This window comes from Erigeron canadensis, chromosome 2, assembly GCF_010389155.1.
Source record: "Erigeron canadensis isolate Cc75 chromosome 2, C_canadensis_v1, whole genome shotgun sequence".
Taxonomy (NCBI): domain Eukaryota; kingdom Viridiplantae; phylum Streptophyta; class Magnoliopsida; order Asterales; family Asteraceae; genus Erigeron; species Erigeron canadensis.
This window is the reverse complement of record NC_057762.1, coordinates 7,206,031-7,222,319: the sequence shown is the minus strand read 5'-3', so window position 1 is coordinate 7,222,319 and position 16,289 is coordinate 7,206,031. Positions and strand designations below refer to the sequence as shown.

The 16,289-nt window shown below is 33.6% G+C and overlaps 3 protein-coding genes and 1 non-coding gene across 4 annotated transcripts; 1 reads left to right on the top strand and 3 right to left on the bottom strand.

The window, feature by feature from the left end:
• Positions 1-1,177: 1,177 nt before the first annotated feature.
• Positions 1,178-6,338, top strand: LOC122588828 (alpha-1,3/1,6-mannosyltransferase ALG2-like). The gene is made up of 7 exons (XM_043761039.1): positions 1,178-1,344; positions 2,648-2,764; positions 2,861-3,054; positions 3,136-3,389; positions 3,504-3,610; positions 4,847-5,013; positions 5,883-6,338. Exons 1-7 carry the CDS (start codon positions 1,278-1,280, stop codon positions 6,195-6,197), a joined length of 1,221 nt encoding a protein of 406 aa, XP_043616974.1. The 5' UTR covers positions 1,178-1,277; the 3' UTR covers positions 6,198-6,338.
• A 655-nt stretch (positions 6,339-6,993) lies between these two features.
• Positions 6,994-9,932, bottom strand: LOC122589037. The gene is made up of 3 exons (XM_043761274.1): positions 9,766-9,932; positions 9,067-9,198; positions 6,994-7,324 (listed from the first exon to the last, which is right to left on the bottom strand). Exons 1-3 carry the CDS (start codon positions 9,829-9,831, stop codon positions 7,145-7,147), a joined length of 378 nt encoding a protein of 125 aa, XP_043617209.1. The 5' UTR covers positions 9,832-9,932; the 3' UTR covers positions 6,994-7,144.
• Positions 9,933-10,323: 391 nt separating this feature from the next.
• On the bottom strand, positions 10,324-10,426 carry LOC122590342. Its single transcript, XR_006322481.1, has one exon. It is a non-coding gene; the product is annotated as a U6 spliceosomal RNA (small nuclear RNA).
• A 1,049-nt stretch (positions 10,427-11,475) lies between these two features.
• Positions 11,476-15,691, bottom strand: LOC122586825 (NADH dehydrogenase [ubiquinone] flavoprotein 1, mitochondrial). The gene is made up of 3 exons (XM_043758818.1): positions 15,519-15,691; positions 13,256-14,718; positions 11,476-11,772 (listed from the first exon to the last, which is right to left on the bottom strand). Exons 1-2 carry the CDS (start codon positions 15,519-15,521, stop codon positions 13,261-13,263), a joined length of 1,461 nt encoding a protein of 486 aa, XP_043614753.1. The 5' UTR covers positions 15,522-15,691; the 3' UTR covers positions 11,476-11,772; positions 13,256-13,260.
• Between the last annotated feature and the right edge of the window lie 598 nt (positions 15,692-16,289).

The following is a 16,289-nucleotide window of genomic DNA, read 5'->3' as shown; positions in this document are numbered from 1 at the left end:
CATAGGGTGAAAAATAAAAGATGAATTTTAATGTAAGGTCCAGATTTTTTATTTTTCTAATTTAGGGATCTCTTTTAATATATATAAAAGATAATAATAATATCTTATATAAATAAAAAAAAAATTATGACATCATTATTTTTTAAGCAATGCTTACTTGTCATTATTAGACTTTTCTATATCATTTATTTCTTTTTTATTATTTTCATTTATGACATCATCTTTATTTAAAGTTTAAATTATATTTATGGTTTTGTTTAATCACACTAAGTATATTTAATATAAAAACTTAAAGGTAGTTATATGCATTTTATTTATCAAAACTAAAAAATGTTGGGTTGAACCCGGATAATTAGCTAGTGGGTAAAGTTATTTTGAAAACCTTTTTTTTTTGCGAGAACCTTTGAGAACTCTTCAAATAAAGCTTAACCGATGATTGTTCTTTTCATTAAAATTGTTTTTTGATTATTTTCCGAATAACTTATGTGTAATTTTGAATTTTATAATTGTGTGGAGCATGGATTATCATCCGTTATACAATTATGTGAAGATTTGGATTCTTGATCACATGTGCACGAATATTGCTATGATCACATATATGCAAGTCGATCACATGTAATCAAAGCAATATTTGTGCACATGTGATCAAGAATCCAAATCTCCACATAATTGTATAACGGATGATAATCCATGCCTCCAAACAATTAGAAACTTCAAAATTACACATAAGTTATTCAGAAAACAATCAAAAAACAATTTTCATGTAAAGAATAATCATCGGTTGGGCTTGATCTAAAATGATCTATAATAATAATAATAATAATAATAATAATAATAATAATAATAATAATAATAATAATTACATAAATGATATCTGGACTATCCACCATATTACTGGTTTCATACCTAAAACTTTAAAATTTACGATAGTCATACCCCAATTTAACGGCCAAATAGACGCCCGTCAAGTCAGGTATCGTCCGAGTGGAAAATTGATAAGTTGGGGTATGATAAGAGTAATTTTAAAGTTATAAGTATGAAATCAGTAATATGATGAATAGTCCAAATACCGTTTCAGTAAATAACCCTATATATAATGTTGTCATTTCACCTAAATTACTTTTCCTTAAACATAGTGACTACTGACTTGTTTAAAAAAAAAACAAAGTTTTTACAAAAGAAATGTAAAGAAAGCACAAGGCTTTGATTTGGAATAATTCATCACAGGGGCGTTCATGTAATTAACTCTTTCTTCTGGTCTCTCCATTTGTAAACAGATGGAGAATAAAGAAGACTCTTGTTCAAAGATGAACATCGCTATTATTCATCCTGATTTAGGAATTGGTTTGTACTTTTACACTCTTACAAAATTCACAATTATTTTTTTAATTCTACTAATTCCTACTTTATTAACGAATACCAATGATTTAATAATGATTTTTTAGAAGTATGATCTGCTAGGTTTATATCTGTTACAGATTTTAGATACTGTACTGTGCACCAAAATTTAATTCAGTTCATTGCTATTGTGTATCCGATTAATTAGTAATAACATGTTTTTTCATTGTTTATTTATTTATTTTTATTTATTTATGATGTGGTAGCCATCTAAGTTGCTATATTATATTAAAATTTTTGCCATGCCATTAAAGCGTTTCCGGTTTACAAGTTACGAGAGATAGTGCCCGCGCGTTGCAACGGTAAGATGGTGGGTGGCAGGTAATAGGAGGTGATAAGACATAGAGTGTGATAGCCAAATGCATTAGCCGTACGCCCTCAAATTTGAAAATTCGTCGAAAGTATATCGAATGACATCTCTAAGGAATGAGTACGAAATTTTAAGAACACCCATACAATTTTTATAATTTATCGATATACGGTTTTTGAGATAAAAGATCTTGAATAAATTAGAGGAATAAAATGATTTATGGAAGAGAGAGAAAAAATGAGTGGTTGAGATTTGAGAAGAGAGAGAAGAATGAGTAGTTGAGATTTAAGGGTATTTAGGTATATTAGTTGGAGATGTTTAAATTAGTGAATAAAAAAGAGGGGAAATTTAGGTACTTCAATTCATCTTTTGAGAATTTCAAAAAAAGGGGTCCTCCTTTATAATATAGTATTAGATAAGAGGTCGGATACATACAATAGCAAAACATAACAAGTTTAATACATTTCGGTGCATTTATCTGATGTAACTAACTAGCTATGATAAGAGATTTTAGTTATAATTGAAGCTCTCGTGTAAATATATGCAGGCAATGGCAACGTGTTGTTATTAATTAAGTACCTGCGACTACTATTTTGTGATTTCGTTTAAATCTATATGACTTTATACGCATAGTTTTTCTTAAACTTTATTGCTTTTCCTATTATTTAGGATAAGATAGTATTAGATAAGAGGTCAGATACATACAATAGCAAAACATAACAAGTTTAACACATTTTGGTGCATTTATCCGATGTAACTAACTAACTATAATAAGAGATTTTAGTTATAATTGAAGCTCTCGTGTAAATATATGCAGGCAATGGCAACGTGTTGTTATTAATTAAGTACCTGCGACTACTATTTTGTGATTTCGTGTAAATCTATATGACTTTATACGCATAATTTTTCTTAAACTTTATTGCTTTTCCTATTATTTAGGAGGAGCGGAAAGGTTAATAGTTGACGCAGCAGTTGAACTTGCTTCACATGGTCATAATGTTCACATTTTCACGTCTCACCATGACACCAGTCGCTGTTTTGAGGAGACCCTTGCTGGTATGGAAAAAATTTTTTGGCTCAACTTTGATAAGCTTTTGATTAATTTTAATTACTTCATTTGTATATAACATGTGTGTTGTTTTGTATATCTAGGGACATTTGCAGTTACTGTATATGGATCGTTCCTACCCAGACATATTTTATATCGTTTTCATGCAGTATGTGCGTATCTGCGTTGCATTTTTGTCGCTCTTTGTGTGTTGTTCAAGTGGCCTTTTTTTGATGTTGTACTTGCCGATCAAGTATCCGTTGTCATTCCAATTTTGAAGTTAAAAAAGTCTACAAAGGTTGCTAAAGCTGTGTTTCTTATTTATATTTGTGTTTATGTGTTATGTATGAAATGTTTATAGTTGTTGCTTTCAATGTAGGTTGTTTTCTATTGTCATTTCCCGGATTTGTTGCTCGCTAAACACAATTCTCTTCTTAGAAGGATTTACCGGATGCCCATAAATTTTTTAGAACAATTAACAACAGGAATGGCGGATCTGATTCTTGTCAACAGCAAATTTACAGCATCCACTTTTGCTGCAACTTTCAAGCGTCTTGATTCTCAGGGTATAAGACCAGCCGTGCTTTATCCAGCAGTAAATGTGGCCCAGTTCAACAAGCCAAATGCTTATAAGTAAGCATAACTCTCTTTCTATTGGTAGCTTTCTATTTTGGGGTTCACCAACCTATATTTGAAATTTTGGCTTCTCTGGTTTTTGGGTCTTACTTCAGATTTTCATCTTTGCAGGTTGAATTTTCTATCAATCAACCGGTTTGAAAGAAAAAAGAACATAGACTTGGCAATATCAGCATTTGCGATGCTTGGCTCTCTTGATGCAACATTGACTATTGCAGGCAAGTGTCTTTGACTACATGCCATTTCATCGTATTAGATGTTTTAAGTTGCATTAAACATAGTAAGTATAATACTTTCACCTTGGAAAATGTCCCGGCTTTGCCTTGCATATTTATTCTTCTTAAATTACAAATATGTGCTGCACTCGTTTTTAATATGAGGCTAAATCAACAACACCAAGATACTTTTTTTTTTTTGGAAATTGGTTATAGCATAAGGATAGGAGTCTTGGTTTCAGGTTTCTGCTGAACTCTCTTTACATGCTGTGCTAACCTTATTATTAGAGCGGTAGTTGGCTGGTGACTTTTTTGCTCTTCTATTATGCACACAACTTAGTATGGACCTGTTAAAGATAATACCTTGATGATAAATACGTGATAGGTCCCTTCATCTGTAAGATAACTTTGATGATTCAAATAGGAATATTTTTAGCACTTTGCTAAAGAGGAAATACGCGATATTCTGTAGTTTGTATGGAACTTTTGTATCTGTACTTTTTTTCTTATGAGCAATACTCATGCAGTACTGATGATAATCAGAGTGTTCTAAGTTTAAATGCTGCACTTTGTATTGTCTGACTTATAATAAAAAGCACTAATGGACGGTAAGTAGAGCATTAGCCGATATGGTACATCAATACATGTTCTTATGCCCATTCCCATCTTGAGGTGTCAACTTTGATAATTTACTTATGAACGTGTTATTTGGGTTATGTTTCCCTGGTCAAATGGGCTAAATCCATAAATTCAGTTACGCTCTGGTCGAACAGGTTATCCATTGCACAAAGTGTTATTTTTATGCAACCATTTACATCGATTTCTGCAAGATATAAATTATTATTTTTATAATATGTTTTTGTAACCATATGTAACACTTATCTTTTATGAAAAGTTGGAAAAAAATGTTCCTGGTCAACCTAGACTACTGTGAGAATTAAAAGTTTCAAGTTCAGGTGTGGTTTTTGGGTCAAGAAACCTTAGAATATGTATCCATGTAATCTTATGCTACATGTTTTGTCATTTGGAGGTGCTTTCACCACATTCCATCTAATTTAATGATAATTTGAAATAATTAATACAAAACCATGCACAGATTGTCTGCTCTGAGCGCAAGAACCTGATTACACTATTCCATACATGCTAACTAATAAAGATTCATGTCAGTTTTATCACTGAGCACCCATATACGTACCGTACCATGTTTTCTTTCTTTCTATTCATTTCATTTCTCTTCAGGTGGATTCGATCAGCGGTTGAGAGAGAATGTTGACTATTTAGAGCAGCTTAAATTCTTGGCAGAAATTAAAGGGGTTTCAAATCAGGTCAAATTCATCACATCTTGTCCCACTGCCGAAAGAAATGCCCTTCTTTCTGATTGCCTATGTGTTATATACACACCAAAGGTACTTAAAAACCTCTATATATTCAAATGTCACTAGTATCTGAAATGATTTATTTTCCCACTTTTGCCGTTTTGCACAGTCGCACTATGAAAGTCTTGGATGCTAATTGTGTAAATCAAACACCGCTATTTCTCATTTGCTTATATGGGTTCGGTTGAGAAAAATCTATACTAGACCCACATGGACAACTCAAAATGAATGTTAATGCTGTGAACCATTAGCATTTTAAGTTTTTTGGTCCAAAAACCCTCAACTAGTGTAGGTGGTGATTCTGACCCATTTACTTATGAATCAAATGGGTAAAATAGATAAATGGGTCAAAAGCTTGTAAATTGCCCTATGTATGTTTTCTGTTAATCCAACCTAATAAAATAACTCTATATTAAAATTAGAGAGCATATTTAGATAATATATTCTTTGGAATCATATTTAAAATATGCAGTTATTATTTTATGACAGAAAGTGTTCCAGGTCAGCACAATCAAGGGTGAACCCACATATATGTGATGGTGGTAAAAACCCCAGTTTCAAGAATAAAAAATAGTCTATATACACAATTCTAGTTGGATCCTTGCTGCTAATTATCTTAAGTGTTCTCATTGGTATGAAAACTAAAAAGGAAGTGTTAAACGTGTGTATATGTATCAAATATATGTGTATTGTATCTGTATCATTTGTGTATAAGTATGGATCCTGTTATCAAAAATCCTGGATCCACCACTGATACCCAACCCGACCCATATCAAAAGCTATTGTTTTCCCAGTTCTAGCTCAACCTAGTATAACTGACATGATCTACTAAACATTTTGAAGCTGTTTCTAATTGGACTCTTGATATAACCTAGGATTTGTGTGATTGTTTATTTCAGGATGAACATTTTGGCATTGTTCCCTTGGAGGCAATGGCTGCACATAAGCCTGTAATCGCATGCAATAGTGGTGGACCTGTCGAGACAGTGAAAGATGGCGAGACAGGGTTTTTGTGTGACCCAACCCCACAAAGCTTCTCGTTGGCCATGGCCAAATTTCTTAAGGACCCCTCTTTGGCAGAAACAATGGGTTCCAAAGCACGAACCCATGTTTCCACAACATTTTCTACAAAGACCTTTGGAGACCAATTGAATCAATATCTCACCAGTGTAGTAGCAAAGAGCAAACAAGATAAAAGATCTAAAGCAGAATGAAGAATGACATTCTGCATCGTTGACAGACAAAGTTATATCTTCCTATTGACCGTTTGAATTTACATTTACATTTACTTACAGAAACTTTTATGATATATACCTATTAATCTATTACATATGTAGGCATGTAGCTTTAACCAAGTATTTTTGTAAGATAGTTTCTGGGAATGGGTACTATAGTTTTCACTAGAATTTTTATTACCTAAAGGTTTTCATGTTGAACTAACAATTAGTTATTAAGGTAACTAATTTTGCATGTCCAATAATACAGGCAACTGATTTGTTTGTACACCATGATCTACTTTAGTTAAAATTATAATTATAATCGTTTTTCTGATCTAGCGAGTGAGAGTATGATTTGGAATTTTATGGCAGATATTATAAGGTATCTCAGATTGGATATTGGTACTTGGTACAACCTAAATTAAATTTTAAAAAGACAAGCATCAACACTTTATATATCAACTTCTGAAACAAAAACACCACCTTAATAAAGAAAACAAAACCATGCATTATTGCATATAGGCTATAGTGAAAGAACTTGTATTATCAACAATTCACATAAACCTTTTGGAAGTGAAGTATACCAAATTTAATCCTTTATAGAGTTACATTTAAGTCTAGAATAAAATCTTAAGATGGGCTAAACATAATTACTTAAAAAAAATACGACCCTGCAATGCATTATTAATCAAAAGGAAAATAAGTACAATCTATTTGTGATTTACTGGTAGCCAGTATTACGAAAAAGAATTTTCGTTTGCAACTCAACTAAACCAACTTCCAAAAGCAAAAGTGATCAAACTTGTAGCGATAATATTATACCATCGTACACATGGAAAGTTGTACATTGCTGTCCAATTTTCACATTACAGTAACTTGAAATTCACATCTTTTTGTAAGAGCACTTGCAACTAATTTTGAATCTAAAATACAACTTCATAGCTTCAAGACTGTTCTAATAGGCTTTCCAAATATAAATTCACTATGTATCGTCCAGTTGAAAGGACATCAAGCCTTTTCTCGCTAGGTTCATATTTACCTTTCCGAAGCTGGTACCTGTGTGTCACCGATGAGATCGTGTAATTATGGCCTTCGATTGTCACACCATCTCCACATTGCAAGTTCTGCCATGAAAAGAAAGTCATCTTACGAAATCATACACAGAAATACATTATATAATACATGTCCCTGTTTTAGAATTGTGTTTTGCCAGGAATAACCTGGGTGTAGACAACCACCTTGCCCTGATCCATTTAAACGAACCAACAAATTATCAAAAGTGACCTGCTAACCAAATAAATAACCATTTATGATAGCTCAAAAGTTCAGAGCTAGAAAATAAATGGTCAAATGATGAACGGGTCAAAGAACAACCCAGATTGACTCAAATATGCATAAAACCTTCTAAAGTCATACTAACCTTATTGAATTCAAAATTATAGTAACTATGATAATACTATAATTTTGTTGACCATCTTTGGCACATTATATAAAAAAATGTTGCCTGACCCATTTCAGTCATTATAAATCAACCAATCCTTGTTGCCACCTCTAAGGATATCATAGACATGTGGTCATGTATGGAGCTATTAAACTATCCCCTTCTGACCACTTCTGCAAAAACCATCATCAACAGGCTCTGCAACTTGGATGTCAGTCATATTATAGCCATCTCTTTGTGGCTCTATTTTGTTAACCTCATACTTAAATATTGTTTCTTCTAAAACGTGGATCAATTAGAAGATTATCAAGAAGATTTATAGGATAAGAGCATTAACAACTCAATATCGATTTTCAGAGATTATTGTAGGCAATAAGCAGATCAAAAAAAAAAAAAAAAATTCCAAAAAATACTTGGTTGAAACAACACTTCAAATATAGAACAGAATATACTACAGATCAAATAAAAAAAATATATACTAATATATGAAAGTTATTTTGGGAAGCAAAGCATATGTCTAGCCTAAGGTGGCCTTTGGTTTGTAAAGTTGGTCATCCAATAGATAATAACACAAGGATATGAAATCTGGTGACACCATATTCGTGACTCCGTTCCACCAAATTCCCTTAGATTTGCGGAGAAATCAAAGGATATAGGACTCAGACTTCAAAATGGTAGGTCAAAGTTGTTATATAAATGACACACACATGAGCCCCATAGGATATCGCAATTCACAAAGAATGTGACTAATTACTACTATGATTCTTAGCAATATGATAGAAATCAGACTTATAGCAAACAACTAGAACAACTTAAGAACAAATATAACAACAGAGCATAGTGATAGGACAGATAGTTAACCAAAAGCACAACGCTTAAAACATACGTGCCTAATGGAGAAAACCATTCGTTGAAGGCCATCCTGTCCCGGCCATGAGAACAGGGATATGGTGGTGGCCAATGTTCTCCATTGCAACTACGAGGCTGTTAACCATAATGTCATAACACTTCACGCCATTTTCAGGTCTTTAGTGAAGTCGTGTTGATAATGTTGAACCAATCTAAACGAAGTTAAGTAAGCATATAAGATTTGAAACCCACAAAAGAAAGAATTTGGTTTCTTTTAAGATCAAAGAGGGGTTTTGACAAAAAAAAAACCAACTTCAGGTTTAAATTTTGCTTAAGACGGATAGTTGGAAATTAACTCGGTATACAAGATGTAGTTGATACCAATATGTCATATACACTCAAACCTATAACAACAAATTTGGCAAAAAACACGTCCTTTACGTTATGAGACGTAATGACCTAAAAAAAACAACTTATTCATCCAACTAGCACATATATGTATAATCTACAAAGGGAACTCCAATGGTGGCAGTCAGGTATGATTAATTGATAGATAGATGGAAGACGAATGCTTACGATAGGGAAACAACGAGTGCCAAGGTGTCTAGGAGGAGGCGTTATTTCAATAACTTTATACGGATAGTTTTGATCTCTTCCCCCTTTTTCCTTCTTTCTACACACTATCCTCGTCCTCATCATCTGTGATGGCTGGTTTTATACCCACATAAATAAAAATAAAAATTCAATCATCAAACTAAATTATCTATACTATATTATAAAGCAAATTAACTTTCAACATTCAATTTCAACAATATACACATATTAATGCATGATGTACCATACTTCAATGCATACAACTTTTTCTCTCCTCCATAAATCATTTTACTCTTCTAATTCTTTCAAAATCTTTTATTTCAAAAACCATACATCGATAAGTTATAAAAATTATATGGGTGTTCTTAAAATTTCATGCTCTTTATGTCATTCGATATACTTTCGACGAATTTTTAAATCCGAGGGTGGAGCCCGTACGACTGAGGCATTTGGCTATGACTATATAACCTCCTATGAACTATCATACTTTATGACCTATCACCCTCATCATTTTACCGCCGCAACGCACGGATACTTGCTGTCGTGTAAATAAAAAAGAAACTTACTTTACTTAGCAAATTTTGAACATTTTGTATTAAGATATATAACTGTATGGATATAGATATATTAATTATAAACTGTGAAATTATTAATGCAAGTGAAATTGGTGGGGAAAGGAACCTTATGAAATGTGGTGAAATTGGATGAAGTAGAAGATGACGATGATGAAGATGCGGCCATTGCCATCAGGTGATGGGGCTACTGTCGCGCACACTGATACACAGATATAGTCTCTGGCTAATTTTCGGCCAGAAAAAAAGTGAAATGAATGATGAATGTGAAATTAAGGCCAGTCGTTTTATGTTTTTATTTCACTTTTTTTCTTTTTCAATCATTAAGATTAAGATTTAAAATAAAATGAGAAATGATAGAAATCTTCCCTAAAATAATAGCTTAAAAAACAACGAGAAATAATCAAAGCAACATGAGAAAAGAAAATGATTGGAATCCATTTGATAGTTTTATAAATCATTTTCCATAAAAAATTTATATACTAATTTAACCAGACTTTTAACCTCTCTAATATGGGGCTCAAAACCCGCGAAAGGTGACATTGAGCAGTTTTTTTCTTTTTTTTTTTCAAAAATACATTTAATTAGTATTTCAATCCCGGTATTGATCTCATTGGTTTTATTTAGAAGAACTCTTTAAGAAAAGAAAAAAAACCATTAGTGATTTTATTTGTTGGATCATTTCTCGATTTATACATAGTCATCTTTACGCTGGGGTCATGCCACTCTTCCCTGTACTATTCCAGTTATCGGATGTCTCCAAAGGGGACTCTCGTTGTTCTTGATAACCTAGATGAAGAGAATCAAAGAGACCACATTGAAAGTTCAATGCGACAAAGAGGACCTAGAATATGGTTATGTAGAGATCGTCTTGGTGCCACAAACCATGATTACTTTGCGGAATTACTAGTTTTCTCCCGGATTACTTAAGAAAAAGATATCAAATATGTAAAGAATTATTAATCTGTGTATGGTAAAAGTATAAATCTGTACGCAACACACGTTGCCTCCATACTTTACTTATATGCACGAGTCTACCTCGACATCACAATGCTTTAACCAAATACACATTACCTTCATACTTTACTTATTTACATCAAAGAGATAACTCATGAGTCTACCTCGACATTATAATGCTTTAACCACATACATTTCAAGCCTCCATTAAGCTACCGTCAACGTTTATGTAATCGATTTTTTTCTTTAGTAAATCGTTTATGTATTTATAAAATAATTAATTTGTTTTTTAATAATTGTGTTTAATTGTAAATAAAAAAAAAGTAATAAAGCGCCACTATTGGTAGGGGTTTTGTTAGTCTGGAAATTGCCAGTTTAGAAGTGCAGACGTAGGACTCAACAGGTACGACCAGCAAAGAAATAGTGTCAATCACAGAGATTGTTTGCCTACATCATTCTTTTCATGAGACCAATTATGTGCATGAATGCATCTACGGTTTTGACAATGCAAGTCAAATTCCTCATCTATCATCATGGTCATATAACAACCCACTTCAAAAGGTTATGGAAACAGCTTTCTCCCGTTATGTTTGATGACACTAGTGAATTTGATATATTTCATGTCGATGATTTAACTCTTAAAAGTTTGCAATCCTCTGCTATCTAACCTAATGACAATTCATACATGAGATACGATTGTAAGATCAAGTGACCACTATCTGGTAAATCATAAAAAGAGATTGGATTTTTCTCCAAAACCTTACTCTGACTTATCTGTAGAAGCAATGAAAAAGGACAAAATATGCACAAAGCTTGCACTTGTAAACAGTTTATATGATTGTAGTAAGTCAGAAAAATGAGCTTTTGAATTATAACATTACAACATTGCATTCGGCTTTATTAACATAATAAACATGTCCAAAAACATGGCCAGCTGGAATTTAATAATAAAGATCAGATGTCTTTGTATCCTTAAACATACAGAAACAACAGAAGTTGCCCCAGTTCTATGAGGAGGGTACTATTTTCAATCTCTTGTAGTTCAATACAAACCTTAAAACTGTTAACATGATGCTCATAAGGCCTCACTGTTTTCCTCCAGGTATTGGAGTACTTCTGCATATTTATTCCACATAATGCATGGAAAGATACTTTCGGCCTACATAACAAATATGAAGTCAATAAAATGGTGATATAAAGATCATATTCTCTCTAAGAAGGGATATACTCGAAAAGCAAGTAAACAAATAATTATCCAAAAGAATTGGACATATGCATGAGATAACTTCTCAAGTAAATACAATCCACTGGACAAGTATCCTGATCTAACTCATAATATTTATAGTACAGCGTTTCAGCGTGTTTATGTAAAAACTTTCGAATTGAGTTGTACTTAAATGGTAACACGTCAAAAGAGTAAAAATGAAAGCAATTCAAACTGTATTACCGGTTTTTTTAGCTTATCTTCCTTAATGGACACATTTGATAATGTGATATCAATTTCAACATAATAAAAGCCAATTGACCCATTTTCACATAAAACAGGTTTTAAAACCGCCCTTTTGAATTGTTATGAACGATCAGTGTTATGATCCTTTTTAGTTCACGAGAAGATGCATCAACCGAAGATTTAGTTTACTTTCTTTTGAAGTTGGGTTATATATTGAATATAGCCTGCTCTAGGATTGTAATTTTACTTGATTCATGTTTGGTTCATTAATGAGATTGATAATGGTTTTTAGGACAAGTATATTACTCGTATTTTTGTTTCTAGCTTGTCTATATTCTCAAGAGTGGCTAAAACTGGATCGATTTTCATTGAGACAGCAACAATAGACTACCCTAGAAGTATAAAAGTTAGCTATTTTTTCTTCTTTCTCCACAATCTTATGCTATCACTAGCCTCTACCTACATCTTATGCTACTTAGTACTTACCGAGAAAATCTTCTATTTAAATTTCAGATTCAGTTATTTATTATCTATTGGGATTGGGTTATCACATCAGCTACAGTTTTGTCAAGCTGAATATCTACTGAAACTTCTTAAGCTTGACACCATTCTTATTGGAACAGAATGTTGAACTTATTTACCTTGAACTTGGCAAATAGTCTTATCTATCTGTTCTTTGATCTACACTCAGAAGGAAAGACATATATATATATATATATATATATATGAAAGTATTAAACTGATTAAAAAAAAAAAGCCTCAATACATGGCTGCATATAACCAATTCAGTTATTGACGTCATAAATTATTCGAGCAAAATCCATGTGATACTAGTAGAAGATAACCTCAATGATGAAATGCATAAGAATAGGAATATAGGTATTATGGTACTTCAAACTGATGTCTGGTTCTATGATATGAGAAATGATCAGATGTGGCAAAGGTTGTTGACATATAATGGTGGTTTTTGATAAAACTTGGGTTGCTAAAAAGAAAATACTTTTAGCTCAGTGTGTTCATGTGATACAGGTGTCAAAATGGGCAGGTCCAACCATAGCTTAAGTAATTTGATTAACAAAATCCAAATTTTAAACACTTAGAGCATATGCTTTAGACGGCATAACGAAAAAATGATCCAATCATTGTAAACATATAGTAAAACATTACAGTCACAAAGGCTGCAAATGCTAACCTTGTTCAAGCAGCAGCCTGAAGCAACTCTCGATCAGCTCGCTCCTTGATCCTCCTCTCCATCTCCGGCCTAAAATGCCTGATAAGACCTTGAACAGGCCAAGCAGCAGCATCACCGAGGGCACAAATTGTGTGTCCTTCAATCTGCTTTGTCACTTCTTGGAGCATATCAATCTCCTCCAACTTTGCGTTTCCAACCTTCATCCGTTCCATGATCATCCAAAGCCATCCAGTACCCTCCCTGCAAGGAGTGCACTGACCACAACTCTCATGCTTGTAGAAGTAAGAAAGCCTTGCAATAGCATCCACGACATCAGTCGACTTATCCATTACAATAACAGCTGCAGTTCCTAGTCCAGACTGAACAGCTTTAAGTGCATCAAAATCCATCAGCACATCCTCACATACGTCCTTTGGAAGCAATGGTACAGACGAACCTCCGGGAATTACTGCTAGCAAATTGTCCCATCCACCTCTAACACCACCACAATGTCTCTCTAACAGCTCCTTCAATGGTATACTCATCTCCTCTTCTACTGTGCATGGCTTATTAACATGACCAGATATGCAAAATAGTTTCGTCCCGGAATTGTTCTTTCTCCCAAAACTAGAGAACCATTCAGGGCCACGCCTTAAAATAGTAGGTGACACCGCTACTGTTTCCACATTTGTAACAGTTGTGGGACATCCATACAGACCCGCATTAGCTGGGAAAGGAGGCTTCAATCTAGGTTTTCCTTGCTTACCCTCGAGGCTCTCCAACAGCGCCGTCTCCTCACCACAAATGTAAGCACCAGCACCAAAGTGAATATGTACATCAAAATCGTATCCCGAACCACAAGCATTTTTCCCAAGTAAACCAGCAGCATAGGCTTCTTTCCTAGCCTTTTCAAGGTTAAGGCGTTCATTCACATATTCACCTCTAATGTAGATATAAGCAGCAGTCGCTCTCATACCTACTCCAGCAATCAGGCACCCTTCTAACAGTTTGTGTGGATCATTACGCATGATTTCACGATCCTTGCAGGTTCCAGGTTCACTTTCATCTGCGTTAACAACAAGATACGATGGACGACCATCGGATACCTTAGGCATAAACGACCATTTAAGACCAGATGGAAACCCAGCACCACCACGTCCACGTAGGCCTGACCTTTTCATTTCACTTACAATCCAATCAGTACCCTTGAGCACCAAGTCTTTCGTTCTATGCCAATCACCACGTTTCATGGCCCCTTTAAGAAATGGGTCATGAATACCATACAGGTTGGTAAAAATACGATCTTCATCTTTCAAGCCACCAAAGTGAGTTTTCTCGGGAGGCGGGGGAGGTGGTGGTGGTTGAGCAGTATTACCAGTAGTTGCAGACTGAGTGCTGAACAATCTAGCACCTATTCCCCAATTCCCATTTTGACGCCTCAATAGAGCAGCCCGTTGCAGATAAAGAATGCCCTTCATGGGTGCCTATCACAAAGTTGCAGAGTAATTTTAACGGCAATAATAAAATTTAAAACTCAAAATCTAAGAATCAATGCCCAACATTCATAATATTAAACTTTATAGTATTTTCAGTGATCTAAGCTTGAAACACAAACCTATGGGGAGCAATACATACACATGTTATAACACTTAACGGGTATATAGCTTTGCTACCAGTTTATCCTTCGAAAAACAACACGTTATAACCAAGAAAAGTTCCGTTTATAGACAAACAACAGACTTCTACTTAGTTTCTCAAAACACTTTTAACTAAATAGTAAATACAAGACTGAAGCTTTATCTCACTCTCCCATCAGCTCTAAAAACTAACTCGTCTCAAATACAAACAACACTAAAAGCGGAAGACTTGGTCTAGTTTTGTCAAAGCTAAACATGTATGTATAAATAAAAATAGAAATCCACTTTCAAAGTCTCACGAATTTTACAATCACATATACCAAATAAAACATAACCAAGAATATTGATATATAGATATAGATATAGATATAAATTTTTACATCAATATAATCACACACTATATATTCACATAATAATGAACTCATTTCTATAGGAAATCCAAATTTGATCAGTGATTTATTTCCCCCAACTTTATTCTAACTTTATCCTTGTTAGATTAAATATATATACATCAATCTCACATCCAATCAATAATAATAATAAAGTAAAGTGAAATTAGATCTATATAACAAGCTCAAAAAAAAAAGACTAAATCAATCAAAACCCTAGAAATGAAATTGAAAAAATAATATAAAATAATAACATACCATAAAAATACAGCAGGAACTATAAAATGTAAGATTTTAGAAATGAGAAATTTAGTGGGTTTTTTATATGGAAGGGTGAGCCGGGACTGGGCGGTTCGATATGAAATAGGAATGACCCGGATTAGTGACCCGGTTATAAGATTTCGGGGTGGTTGATGGGAACGCGTGGATACTATATGGACTCTGTGTTTTTATGGTTCATATATGTTAGGCCCAATTGAAGTGTCATGCAAGTAAAATAAGATTGTCAAATTTAATTCCTTAATGACACTCACATACAAAGTTTTATGGCATCAAAGAAATTTAAGTTTCTATCTCTAATTCAACTTCTTCTTTTCTTTTCTTTTTTTTTTTCTTTAAAAAAAGTGTGAATCATTTGCTCGCAACAGGGAATATAGCTTACGTTGTCCGAGTCCACGCTAGAGAGCCCTCACCCTCAATACCTAGAAGGAGCAGAAACTCCCAACTAAACCGCCTGAGTGCACGACATTTAATTGGGATAAAACTCTGTCCCCTCTGCAGGACTCAAATCTGCTTCACTGGAGGACTTTATTATGAAATTCCTTCAAATGTCTTCCCATGTCTTGAACTCAAGACCTCCAGCATGTAAAACTGATACTCAACCACTGAGCAATAATGGAATTACTCTAGTTCAACTATCTCACAATAATGATATGGATAGCAACATTGAGTATAACATAATTATTATTTTGATTTCTTTTTAACGACAATTTTCAAATAGAATATGTTTGTATCATTTTAATATAAAGA